The following is a 14,849-nucleotide window of genomic DNA, read 5'->3' as shown; positions in this document are numbered from 1 at the left end:
GAAGCTATTCGCAGAGACGCATTCGGACGCGTACCGTCATATGCTGGTACTTCCGGCGACCGGAGAACCACTGGAGAACCCCGTAGCAAGAATGATTCAAACCATCTCGGGTCACTACATCCATTGATCCAAAAGGATAGTCACACGACTATTATCCATCCCATTTGTTATCACGCCTCTGCCTTCTGCAGGCTTTGCCAAAAGAGGTGCATGTGCATCCAACTCGATTCCTGAGGACCAATAAAACCTCTTCTCTCCCCCCCCACACTCAACCAGTAAGAATTACAAATCACACACCATTTTAATTTTTAAGGCGATTGTTTCTGCCACGAATCAGATGACACATGATAGGATGAAAGAAAGACACTATTTCAAATTTGAAGTGAGCCTCTGACACTTGAATAGGTACTTCTCTCAGTCACAAGCTTACCCCGCCAGCCTGAATGGTGCATCGTGCGCTCCGAGCGCTCCGAGCGCAACGGTCAGCACGTGGCTGGAGACGGGGTTGTGGACTCCAGCCGCGTATTTCAAAAGTACAAGGCTATCGGGCGAGCCGTACTTAAATAGCCACCTGCACTAAGCCGGAATGTAACGAAAGTCTGCGGCCAAAGTCATGGGGGTTGGAGACACACCCACGTCCGTAAAAGAACCAAGCTCTGGGTGATCAGAAAACAGGCTTCAACAGACCACCAGGGATTTTGCTAAATGCCTTGTTGCCTCGCGAATGTCATTGACCAGGGAACGCTTTAGTGTGATACAACACATTGTGCAGTCAGCCGCCAAGAAAATGTATCTAGATGTACCTGCAGAGGCTGAACTGGCGTCGTGCGACTTGATCTCGACCCCCCCACGCACCGAGGCTGGTTCATGCTTTGTGAGGTTAAACGCCAAGCCTGCAAAGCTCTCCTTTCAGATCAAGCCGGGCGATTAGGGTGGTGTGTTATAAGTTACAGGAAAAGAAAAGCTTAATACCCTTGCCACGATAATGTAAATGAGAGTAGCAGTATTTGATAGCTTACAATACGCTTATATAACACACTAACCTGTTTAGGTATGGAAAATCAGGGCGCTAAGCCAAAATGGAACGGGACCTCCCCGATAAGCTATCCGTGCCACAGCGGCCAGCTTTACATGTCGCTTAAGATTACAAAACTAACTTTGAACATAAATAAATTGCTTCATAATAATACAAGGCTTAGGTGCATTTTTAGGATAAAGATGAACCTTATATCCTATTAGAATATCATGTTTTTTTATAACTTCTATAAAGATTTCGCAAGTTAATATAAGCTGGAATAATTACACTTTTGATGTTCCTTGGATTTAGCGAGATATGAAGCTGGCCGCAGCGTAATAGATCGTTCCATTACCCCCGCTTGAAACAGTACCGGGGAAGCCTAGACACACTCCTTAAACCTCTATTATTATATATATTCTATTTATAGTGCAATGATAAAAGCTCATTACATTACGTTAAGGTCAACCCTTTTTCTATTACTACGGATCTCGATATGAGGTTGCAACTCTATGTGTCATGATTCGCAGCCGTTTTTCTCAGCCTTACTGATATTAATCTTCCCCGACGCTCGGGCAACTATGAATTGGGAATCCAAATTGAACAAAGTGCAGATGCGGGCGTTTCAATAGTCTCTGCCTTATCTCCAATACTGGCAATCCGAAATGAACTTCTTTTCAAGTTGCAAAGTAACTCTAATCGTTACGCCCCAAGGTCATTGGAACTTGCAGTGAGGTTATGGCTTCCGCTCAGCCTCACTCGGCTTCGGAATCGGTTTCAGTAAAATTATGCAATTGATCTCAGACGCAATGGTTATCAGTTGGCTTTTATTTGCTCGTTTGGCGCTACCATAGTGGTAGTTGCCTTGTCTCGAAGAATGAGAGCCTGGAATTATTGTGGATTTTCAATCATTGAGACTGGGTGGTGGGGTGCGTAAAAGAACTATTTTTGTATAAAATACAGGTTTGTATCATATTTCAATGGTTTTATATATATAAAAAACAGGATTTTTATATTTTCACGTAATAGTAGAGCTTGACTTGCTAGCCTAATTTGGCGTTCTCATTGTTTTCTTCCTAATTAATTATATACACGTGATTACCATACAAATTAAATAAAAAAACTATCGGAAATTATAAACACCACGTTTTTTATTACGAGAAAAATATAAAACGCCGTCTTTTTTATATCCACATACCTACTGGTGGTGGCGTTCTAGCAAGCTCCAGGCGGGACGGCAAAGCGTGCCGAAACCCCTCCAGTTCTGTTCGGAGTCTCGGATATGGTCTTCCGCGAGGCTGCCTCCTCGGAAGGTTCCTTTCACTCAGCCCCAGTAAATCAAATTAGACGGCACAAATGCAAAACCATCCGTGAGGAGGCGGTCCCAACTTCCAAGGATGCCTAGCACGTTCGCTTGAATCAGGGGTAACTTCAACGCACGGATATCAGCTAAACTCTTCGGTGAATGAAATCGGAATGGCTTCAGGGGAATGGCTGTAGCGGACGGACCCAGCGCTTTCGAATTGCGGGGAGATTTTGAATTGCCTAATAAGACAAGTCGATTTGTGAGCTATCATGTAGGACCTAGATTTCTTGTCAAGTAGTAAGATAAGGTTTGTGGAGTTTGTGCGGGGCACGGGCAAAAAGGGATAGCGAGAACCACTTCACAAAGGAGCGGTGAGGAATGTGAGGCATCTTGCCACAATCAAACACTCTTGGTGGGTCAGCTTAATGTAAGTAATGCTCGAAGATGGAGTCAGTGAGCAAGGTAGATAGGCACTTTGCATTCAGAAGCGTTTCTTGACTCGTTGGCGTGTCTTGCACTGGGAATATGAAATGAGTCTTAGGTTGGTTTCCATGGAGAGTTGCAGCTGTTGACACACGCAAACCCTGCTGTGATGCAGAATTCTCTGCCACGATGTCCCTTGGTTGCCGAAGTAAAACATCGTGACCGTGCAGTTAGACATGTCAAGTGCTGATGACATCTGCAAGCTGAGTGCTCGGCTTCAGGAAAGGCTTCACTTTCCTCCTTGAGTGGGTACGCTGCTCGAATGCATAGGCAAAGCCAATAAGAGTTTCTTCAGGCCACTGAGCGCCCAAGAAGGAAAGGCCAAATCTAACTGCTGTCAGAATACTGTAAAATGCACGGCTGGTGCCAAAAGTCCGTAAAATGAGGAGCCGAAGAAAAAGTGAGATGACTAACGGGATGTTTGGTCCAACAGTAACAAGTCCCCTTCGTGACTCCATAACTGTAGTATTACTTGGATAAAATCCCATCGGAACTGTAATAATCGGGAGTCCTGCTCTCGCTGGTACTCCGGGAGAGTAATCAGTAGGAAGTACCAAGGCATCAAGATTGTGCGCTTTTAAAGCTCCTAAGACCCCGCCTTCTCCACCAAAGGAAAAGGAGTATTGGTAAGCTTCCCAGAACCTTGAATCCGAGTTGTTGTATCCCAGAGATAAAGACTGGTCCCATACGGCTGTATTGCGGTTTGGATACTCCTCGGGAGCAGTGTGATGGGTGAAATTGGACTTGTCCGAGAGGGATCTGATGTTGTTTGGATTGGATGTCAGCTGCGAAAGATAACTAGCAAGATTGGATATAAAGTCGGCCTCAAGCACAGTTGTACCATTTCCTCTTATCGCATCGTCATCTGTTACGACCTCATCCCACGCGGAAAAATTGGCATTGTCAACAATAGTTGCTCCTGCATTTTTCAAGATTTGAATTGCTGCGTCGAAAGCGTCAAAAATAGGTTGATCGGTGGGACCTTGCGTGAAGCCATTTCTAGGGATACCAATTCTCGCTCCTCGGAGACTCGAGAAGTTCAGGGCCTGAGTGTAATCCGGTGGAGCATCCCAAGGCTGTGCGCGAGTATAGTTGTCATTTTCATCTTTGCCCGCAATTATTGAAAGTACGTAGGCCGCATCGGAGACACTACGAGCCATGGGGCCTGATATCTGGTTAGAAAGTCTCGCTCAAGAGGGGTTGCAAAGTTGGGGAAGAGGAGCTCATTTATACCAACAGTATCTTGATGTTCTGAGATTGGTATCACCAAAGAACGTGAAGTCAACCCAACGGTTGGCTTGATACCAACGAGGTTGTTAGCACTCGATGGGCTCACTATACTACCATCTGTCTCTGTTCCGAGTGCTGCAAATGCTAGACCTATGGAACTGCCAACCCCACTGCCTGAGGAGCTTCCGCTTGGGTCCATGTTTGGGTAGTAGGCGCCAGTCACTTGACCCCCGTGAGCCGACCACCCATTTGAGCTATTGGATGACCTAAAATTAGCCCACTGTGAGAGATTAGACTTTCCAAGAAGAACCACACCGGCCCTCCGCAGCTTGGAAGCCACTGTGGCGTCACGTGGAACCTTTGCCCCGAGGAGGGAGTATGAACCAGCAGTGTTGTTCATTTGATCGTTGGTGGCGATGTTGTTCTTGATAAGCATAGGGATCCCATGTAGCGCGCTGCGGATTGTGCCATTAGCTCTCTCGGCGTCAAGAGCTGCAGCAATGGATAGTGCATCCGGGTTGATCTCAGTGACTGCGCGGAGAACAGAGTTCGTCTCGACAATGCGCAGAATGTATGCCTTTGTCAATTCCACGCTCGTCCACGCCCCACTTTCGAGGCCAGCAACCAGTTCCTCCGCCCCAACTTCAAGTAAGTCTGGGTAGCATCCCGCAACTTCATGGAAGGTACGACGCGCGGTCGATAGATCCAGCGTGCTGAAGGACAACAAGGCGAGGAAAGCTGCAGCTTTCAATGTCATAGTCAGCCAATTGGTTGAAACGACCCCAGTGTATGGGGAGATGCTGTATCCTGTACCCCCCGAAAATTGTTCTGGCGCAGAACGATATTTCGAATTCGAATCCGCGGCTGAAAGGGGTGGATTTGCTGGCTTTATGAAGTAGCCGCTGCCCTGCCTCCACCAGTCTGGCTTGACTATCATGGCCAAAACTATGATAAGAGCTATAGGACCAATACCTTCAACGCTAATAAGACTTCTTCATGCTGACAGAAACAATGACGACATCTGAAGCCGCGAAAGCCAATTTGAACATCAGTCAAAACATATCAAGAGCGACGATAAGGGAAGTGTAGAAATAAAGCAGGGTAAATTCGATTTAGCCGTGATATGGGTTGCGGAAGAAGAGATAAATATAGAGAAGAGCTAGGATCGAGAGAGTGGTCCGGTGGTTTGTTGCTGATCTCGAGTGTCGAAGACTCGAAGTGGAGGTCAATGCGTTACTTTATGTAGCATTTGGCAGGTGCTGGTGTCCTTGGCTGGCAACACCAGCAATCAAAGGTGGGATGACTTCGTCAATGAGCAGTTGATTTGATAACGGTGGATCCATAAACTAGTAATCAAATCTTGCAGAGCAAGCAGGACTGTGAATCGATGGCATGTGATATTTTTCGTGTGGCATGCTTACGAGATCGGGGCATAAAGATCGGCAATACAGGGCATTAGGAGACTTGTAGACCCTCTAGCGTACAGATCAAGGTAGCAAACTCGCTATAATGCCCTATATTTTCAGGCTCTTCCCCTAAAAGTAGCCTATGCGCCTTTAACAAGGGCTACCATGCCTTTTTGAGGGCCTCTCCCCTATACTTACAAGGGAGTTATTGCTAAAGAGGCTTATAATAGCTACTCGTTTAACGTTTAAGCACATAATTACTCTACTAATAGTACTATAACCCTAGGAGATTTACTTATCCCTTGCGAATATCTCATAGCGCCTCTTTACGTGAATTTAAAGAGTATTACCTGAAGTTATAAGGGCTTATAATAAACTCTTGCCTCAAATTCGTAACTTGAAAAGCATTAGAGTTAAACTTTCTTATATATAAAAGCTTTATATTTATTAATTAATTTCTAATTCTCTAATAAAAAACTAGTTAATTATATAATATATAAGAGCCCTAAAAGATTTATAATAATATAATAATATAATAATATAATAATATAATAATATAATAATATAATAATATAATAATATAATAATATAATAATATAATAATATAATATAATATAATAATATAATAATATAATAATATAATAATATAATAATATAATAATATAATAATATAATAATATAATAATATAATAATATAATAATAAACTTAAAAATAAAGTTTTATTAATTATTATTATTATTATTAAAATTCTTTTAAAAATATAAAATAAATTAGCTTAAAAAACTATTAATAATTAATAAGAAATAAAGAGAAAATAAATTTATTTAATATTAAAAAATATTAATTATATCTTTAAAAGTATTTATATTTATATTAAGCTAATAAGAATTACTTAAATTATTAGAATAAAAGATAAGAAAAATACTTATATATATTTATAACTTAAAGAAAGTAATTTAATTATATTATATTATTAATTTATTAATAATATATAATACTATTATATAGGTATAAAATACTATTTATATTAAGTTAGTAAAGTTATTATTTAGAAATAAGAATTATAGTATTATAATATTAATATATAATTTCTAAATTTACTAAATCTAATAGAATCTAATTTACTAATAGAGTTATTTATAAGATACGAGATTATATAACTATATCTCGTATCTTATATCCCGTTATTTATATTTTATTACCTATATCCCGTATTCCGAGTTTTGTAATTATATATATAACTCCCGAAGAAATAGCTATACTAATACTAGAACTTCTCTAAAAACGCGAAAAAAAAATATTTCTTTCTAATTATATATTAATTCCCTAATTCGGTCTAGTACCAGATTTCCTAAATACTCTATATATTTATATTTCTTTTTAAGGTTTTAGTTATATATTAAAGGCTATAGCCTTTTATATATAACTTTTCTTTCTATAATATTTTTTTATCTTATATATTTATTTCCTATTCTATTTATATTTAACCTATTTCTTTATATCTAATTATATTATATTCGTATTAATTAGATATTTAAAAGTATTTATTAGCTTTGATTTTATTATAGAATTAGTAGAATTTAATTCTTTTTTAATTTATTTAACTTCTATAATCTCTTATTATTTATATATCTAGTAAAAGTATATTATATTAATTATTAGATATTTCTTTTGAATAGTACCTAATTTAATAAGATATTTATATAATAATTTCGAATTTATATAAATTACTAGTAATAGTTCTATTTCTAATATTCTATTAATAGTAAATTTAACTAAAGCGCCTATATTAAAGCCGTAAGTTATATTATAAAGTTCTAAAGCTAAAATACTTCTAGTAATTCTCTTATATTTAGTAAAGAACTAGTAAATAATATTAGTATATCTAGTTTTATTTACTAGAACTAGAATATATTCGATTTAGGAAAAGAGATTTCTATTATTTATAAATGAAATATATGAATTTTTTTACTAGCTTTATAAATTTCAGTTCTCTAATAGTATTCTTAATTTGTTATTAAATGCACTTATTAAATATCTTTATATTAGTTTCCGAGAATTTAATAGCTTAAATAATAATTAATAGATTATATAAAGCTTCTAATTAATAGACTAATATAATATATGTTTTTCTAATATATTAGGTAATATATTAGTTTTTAATAAAAAGATTTTAATAAAAAGATTTTAATAAAAAGATTTTAATAAAAAGATTTTAATAAAAAGATTTTAATAAATAGTACTTTTATTATTTATAGTAATAATATTTTTTATAGAAATAATTTAAAGGTTTTTATATTAGTATTTCTATATAAAAATAATTCTAGTAATATTTGTATAAATAATACCTTTATTAAACTTGAGATTATAATTAAAAGTAAGGTATTTATATTTCTTAGCTAAAAACTTAGTTTCTTAGAGCTTTAACTATTTTGCCTTTATAAAATTATTAGTTCTAATAAATAAAGTATTATTAGTTTAAAAGCTAATAATTCCGAAAAGTTATTTACTATAGAGAAGGCAAGAGTTATAAATTAACTATTTTATAGAAAGTGTTACACTCTGCCGCTTCACTAGTAAATTTAGCGTCACGTGACCACGCGATGACGCATGCAGCTGTAGTATTTAGAACACCAAGCTCCCGCACTTACGAGCTTCTCTCCTTAGTTTAGAATCCTCGGAATAGAGTTACTCTATCTTGCTTTCCAAGCCCAGAGACCCGGTCTCATAATAGAAAGCTTATTAATATAATAGAAATAGTAAGTTTTAAACTAATAGTTTCTAATTTCCGGTATATTATATAATAGTTTTATAACTTTTAGAATTAAATTATTATTTAGATTTAGCTATCTAGTAAGCTTATAAAATAGATTAATACAGAAATTATAATTAAGTAAAGTTATTAATTAGATATAAGTTTATAAGATATTATATAAATATAATTCCGTAGTATTTATTATTATAATAGTAATAATAAGAATAATTCTCTAACTAATATATTAAATAATAAATAATTAAATTAATATTATATATTTCTTATTATTATTATAAGTTTAAATAACTAGTCTCGATTTCTTAAACTCTCTTTTTATATTTTTATTCTTAATCTTATTAATAAACCGGGAATTAAAAATATATATTTCCTTTAATATCTAAAATCTAGAAATAATCTTAAATATTTTTTTTTCTAGAAAGCTAGTAATTTTAACTTAATAAGAGTTCTTATATAGGTTATTATCTTATAGAAATACTATAATATCCGAGTTCTTATAAGAGTATTTTCTATTATACTTTAGTAAAATAGCGGGAATAATAGAAGGAATTATACCTGTATTACTTTTAGCTTTATTATAAAATTCGGGAATAGATTTAGGTTCGGAATTATTAATAACAACCTTAATATTTCTTATATAAAAGGGCTTTATAAAGGTTAAATAAAAAATAGTATTACTATATAATAGGGCTAGTATATAGTTTTTTCTATTAATGGCTACTAGCTTATATAGCCTATTCTAATTACTAGATTAACTAGTATTTTCTTTATATTATATAAGAATATTCGAGTTTAGGAAAGGTTTATAGATATTAGTAATACTAGAACTATTTCGGGTATTTAGGGCATTTGTAATTTAATATCTAGCTTAAAGCTTCTGAATTTCTATTATTACCTTTCTAAATACTACTAATTACTATAATATAATAAGTAATAAGGTATTATATTTAGTTATTTAGGGTAAAGTACTATAAATTAAAAGAATTAGAATAATATTATTAAGTTCTATAAAATTATTAATAGCCTTAAAAGCTATTTAGAATATAATATCCTTATTAATTCTATTAATTCTATTAATTTTAGTTATAATAATAAGGTAAATATATTAAATCGGGCTATAATAATATTTTATAATTCTAATAAAATTATAAGCTTTTATAGAAATAATTTTAATTTTAATTTCTATAATATTTGCAAGTTAAATAAACTTCTTACTAATAAACTACTTTCTAATATCTATTATAATCTAATTAAAAGGGCCTAAATAAATATTAATTTAATATTATTTTAGAGTATTTTAAATATATAAGATAATAATATTTTAAAGCTATTAACTAGCTTAATATCGAATGCCTTTATTAATAATATAAAATATAAGCTTATTAGAAATATAGAAAATATTATTAATAATAGAATAATTAAAGCTAATATTATTTTTTAGATTAAACTTGAATTATTCTAATAATTATTCGAATTTCTAGTATTATTTATAGTATTTTATAAAGTATTTAAGGGCTTTTATATTAATATTATAACTTATTTATTCTAGTATATTTTGAAGTTTACTAATAAATAAATAACTAAAGTAGTAATATAGATATTATAATTTAATCTTTATAAAAAAGCAGGAGTTATAAATAAAGAATTCAGAAATAAAGCTTTATAATATAATATTTTAAAGTAAGAAAGAATATTTAAAACATTATATTATAAATATATAATATCTAGTAGAAATAATAAAATTATTAATAAAATTATTAAAATAGATTTCTAGCTTATTTATATTAGCTAAGCTAAATAGAAATAAAGTTTTTATAGATATAATATAAAATTATATTTACCTAATTAGTATTTTTACTATTATAGATCTAATAGAAAATATAGATCTAATACTAAACTAAATATTAATTTGATTTTTAGTAGTTTTATTAAATTTAATACTATTATTAGTCTGCTATAAAGCTTGGAATTAGTTAGAACTAGTAATTAAAAATCTAGAAACTCTAGTATTAATTATAATTTTATAAAAGTAGTAAATATTATATTTTAATATATTATTAATTATAAATATCTAAATATCTTTTATTTATTTAATAGGTTTTAAGACATGGTTTTTATTTATTATTTAATATATAAAAGAAAGGGAAATAAGATTATTTATAAAGGTATTAGGTATAAAAATAATAGAAATAGAAGTAATAGAAGTAGCTAAAAAGCTTTTAATAAAAGTAAAATAAAAATCTGAATAATATTTCTTTCTTTTATTTATTTCTACTAGTAAAGTTTTAAAAGTATTATTCTCTAGTTTGTTTTTATTACTTTTATTATTCTTTTTCTCTTTAATTCTAGTAATATATTATATATAGGTACTATTAAAGTATTTATTAAAGTTACGGGAATTTCGGAATTTAAATTAATAAATATTTCTATTCTTAAATCGGGCCTATTTAGTCTTTTATTTCTTTAATATATATTTCTATAAGTAATATTTAGATTTCTTATATATAAAATATAACTTCGAAATATAATTATTATAATTATAGGACTTGAAATAGTTATTATAAATTCCGAAATTATAGCTAGATTTATATTAATAATTTCCGAATAGATAATAGCTTAAAGAATTTTAAAAATAGTATTATTAATTAATAAAATAGATTTCGGTATTAATTTATTACTTTTTTTCGTAAATAGTAATAAATAATTAGAGCTTATTAATAAACTAGTCGAGTTTATTAAAAGAATCCGAAATTATATATTAGTATATTAGTAAGCTTTAATAAGAAATAATAATTTTATTATATAGGAATTCGGTATTTTATAAGACAGGAATAAAGCTATATTATAGTTTATATAGGTTCTTAATTAGTATTTAAACAAGCTTAAATATTATCTTTTTAGGGTTTTTAGTTATTATAATTATTAAAGTAATAGTATTTTATTTATCTAAATTTTAATAATAGAAATCAGGGCCTTTAAAAAAGCTATAGATATTTATATAGGCCTTTATATATATATATATATATATATATTAAGAGAGCTAGTTATTATAAAAGTAGTTTTATATTAGTTTCTTTAATATAATAGAAAAAGCTTTTACTAGTACCTTTTCTAGAAGCTTTATATATTAGTAAATATTAAGAAAAAATAATAAGTTTATAATTAAAACTGTTATTAGTTTTATTATATTTTTATATTTCGAAATATATCTTTATTATTTTTCTAATAAATTTCCTAGTAATAATAATAAATACTAACTAATAGAACTTCGGGCTTAATAGTAATAATAGTAATAATAAAAATAAAAGTAATAAATAGCCTTAATTTGAAAATAAATAAATAAATAGCTTAATTTCTTAATTAAGAATATCTGGTTTCCTTATATCTAGTTTTATCTAAAATAAAATAAATTAATATAATAGATCCCTAAAAAAAGATATAATCTAATTAAACTATTATTAATAATATTAGCTTCGTTTTATATACTTTTTATTTTCTTTTAAATAAAATTAATAAGAAATTATATAATAGTAAAGCTTTTATAGTTTTATTTAATATAAATATTATTATATTAAAATTAGACTTAAAGACTTTATAATAATATATAACTAATTTAACTAAATATTATAGTATTAAAGTTCTTAAAATTATTCTAAACAGATTTTATAGATTATTATTATTCTTTTTATATAAAATATACTAATATATTTTATTAATTAAATATTTCTAAAGATTATTCTTTATTATAATTACTGGATTAATACTATTCTTTTATTTCTTAATTAGCTTCTTTCTCTTATTAGTATCTATACTAAACCGAGTTCAAGTTCTTTATAGTATATATATATGATTTATAGTAGAAGGGATTTAAAAGTAAAATAGTTCGTAATAGATTTATAAAAAGAATTTGGTAATAAAAGTATTTAGATATCTAGATATTATAGTATGGCAGGCCGTACTTTCCAAAAATCATATTATTTTGGCGGTTTTAAGGTTTTGGTTATATGGCAAAGGCTGCAGCCTTTTATATATGACTTGCGGAAATCATATAAGAAAGCTGGTTTTTCTATAGTCCTAGAGAATAATCCCTTATAAGTATTTAATTAATTAAGCTTTTATATACTATATACCGTTTATACTTTACTATTTGCGCTTTTGATTTATTATTTTACTATTAAGTTACGTTTTATACTCTAGTATACTCTATGTGGGTTTTTGTCTTATTATAGTTTCCCTCTTATAATATTTAGATATTTAGATATCTAATAGAGATATCCAGATATTTAGATATCTAATAGAGATATCCAGATATCTAAATATTCAAATATCTATTAAGGATATTAAAGTAAATATTTCGCCCTTAAAAATTTCGTTTATAATAAGAAATTTCGGAAATAAAATATTATAATTCCGAAAGAATCTAAAGCTTAAAGGGCTCGATTTAATAGTAAAATTAAAGTTATAATTAAAGAGCTTTAAGAATATATATAGAATATATATTCCGGAAAAAGAATTCTATAAATATAGATATTATATAAATAGAAAAGATAGTTTTCAAGAAAGTAGTTTTGGAACTAAAAGAAATTAGTTTTAAAAAATAGTAGAAGTTAAATAAATAGATAATTAAATAAATAATTATTTATTAATTAGTAAAAGCTAGATATTTTCTTTATAGGCTATTAAATACTTTTAGAACTAATTTAAAATCTTCTTTAATCTATATATATAAAATAATTAATATTAGTTTACTAGTAATATATAATATTATTATATAGATATAAAATACTATTTATATTAAGTTAGTAAAGTTATTATTTAGAAATAAGAATTATAATATTATAGTATTAATATATAATTCCTAAATCTATTAAGCCTAATAAAGTCTAATTTACTAGTATAATATAGCAAGCTATACTTTATTAAAAATTGCTTTATTTTAATAGTTTTAATATTTCAATTATATAATAAAAGCTAGGGCCTTTTATATATAACTTATAGAAATTATATAAGAAAGCTGGCTTTTTTATAATTCTAGATAATAATTCCTTTTTTATATTTAATTAATTAAGCTTTTATATACTATATACTATTTATACTTTATTATTTATATCTTTAATCTTATTATTTTGCTATTAAGTCACGTTTTATACTCTAATATACTTTATATAGGTTTTTGTTTTATTATAGTTTTCCTTTTATATTAATTAAGTTATTTATAAAATATAAGATTATATAATTATATCTTATTACTTATATCTCGTATCTCGAGTCTCGTAATTATATATATAATTCCTAAAGAAATAGTTATATTAATATATATATATATTTAAGTAATTTTTATTTTTAATATAAATAAAATCGAGAATTTTAGTAATATTCTTGAAATATTAAAAATAATAAAGGCAAATTAAGATTATAAGAATATTAGTTAAATAATTAATAATAAACTAATAAGAATTAAAAAAAGAATTTTATAATATATATAAAAATATATATAATCTAAAAATATATAATAAACCTCGAATATTACAGGTATTAATTAGAAAGATTAGTAATCTTTTAATATTATAATTATATTACTATTTATATTATAGGCTTTAGGCTTATAAATTACTAAATATATATATATTATTAAAAGCTTTTATTTAGAAAAGGCTTTTTTAAATCTTATAAAAGAAATAGAAATTAGTTCTATACTAAATTTAATATTATAAATTTATAATTTACTAATTTATTCTATTATCTTATTATTTATTAATAAATATTTTATAGGCTAATTTTTCTATTTTTAAAGAAAATAGTTTAATAAATAATTATATTTCGAAATCTATAAAATCTATAACTTTTTATTAAGGCTATTTTTATAAAAGAAATCGATTTAATTAACTCTAATATAGGTAATAATAAAGGCTTATTTAATACTTTTAATAGGGCTTTTTAGAAGCTTTTAAAAGCTAGTAATAATAATAAAAATAATTTTAGTAATAATTGAAATATCGAAATTAATACTTAAGTTATTATTATTTAAGCTATAAAATAAGGCTTATATATTAAAATTAAAGTATTCTAATAAAAGCAAGAATTAATATATTTTATAATTAGAATAATATAAGAATATTTTCCGGAATATTTTATAGTTTATTATATTTTATTAAAACTTTATTTATAAGTTTATTTTATCTTTTTTAGTAATTCTTATTAAAAAACTTCCTAAAATAAAATTAGAATCTATTTTCTTTTCTAATATAATAAGTCTTGGGAGTAATCTTAATATTATTTATTAGAAGCTATTATATAATATCCTGAAAATATATTTAAACTAAAAAAAGCTTTTTAAAATCCGGATATTTAATTTATATTATAGAAAGTTCTTTAAGAAATAAAAAATATTTATATCTTTCTAGAAAGCAGTTTTTAGAATCTAATTTTAAACTTATAATAAATATTCTTTTAAAATTAATTCTATTATAAATGCTTTTAGTAATAAACTTTATAATATTTAAAAAACTATAATAAAATAAAGTTTATTATTATATAAGATTTATTAAAAGCAATTTGAGGCCTATTTAGCTAATATATTTTAAGTATTTTAAATTTATTAGTAAAATACCTCTAAAGAACTTCGAGATTTTTAT

General features: G+C 28.0%; 1 protein-coding gene across 1 annotated transcript; it reads right to left on the bottom strand.

The window, feature by feature from the left end:
• Nucleotides 1-2,983: 2,983 nt before the first annotated feature.
• Nucleotides 2,984-4,791, bottom strand: K444DRAFT_584166 (glutamyl-tRNA amidotransferase subunit A; the record flags this gene model as incomplete). The annotated part of the gene is made up of 3 exons (XM_024877853.1): nt 2,984-3,131; nt 3,219-3,969; nt 4,038-4,791. The coding sequence occupies 3 exons, from the start codon at nt 4,789-4,791 to the stop codon at nt 2,984-2,986; spliced, it is 1,653 nt and encodes a 550-aa protein (XP_024740710.1).
• Nucleotides 4,792-14,849: the final 10,058 nt, after the last annotated feature.

This window comes from Hyaloscypha bicolor (genome assembly GCF_002865645.1).
Source record: "Hyaloscypha bicolor E unplaced genomic scaffold K444scaffold_49, whole genome shotgun sequence".
Taxonomy (NCBI): domain Eukaryota; kingdom Fungi; phylum Ascomycota; class Leotiomycetes; order Helotiales; family Hyaloscyphaceae; genus Hyaloscypha; species Hyaloscypha bicolor.
The sequence above is the reverse complement of the archived record's forward strand: the minus strand, read 5'-3'. Positions and strand labels throughout refer to the sequence as shown.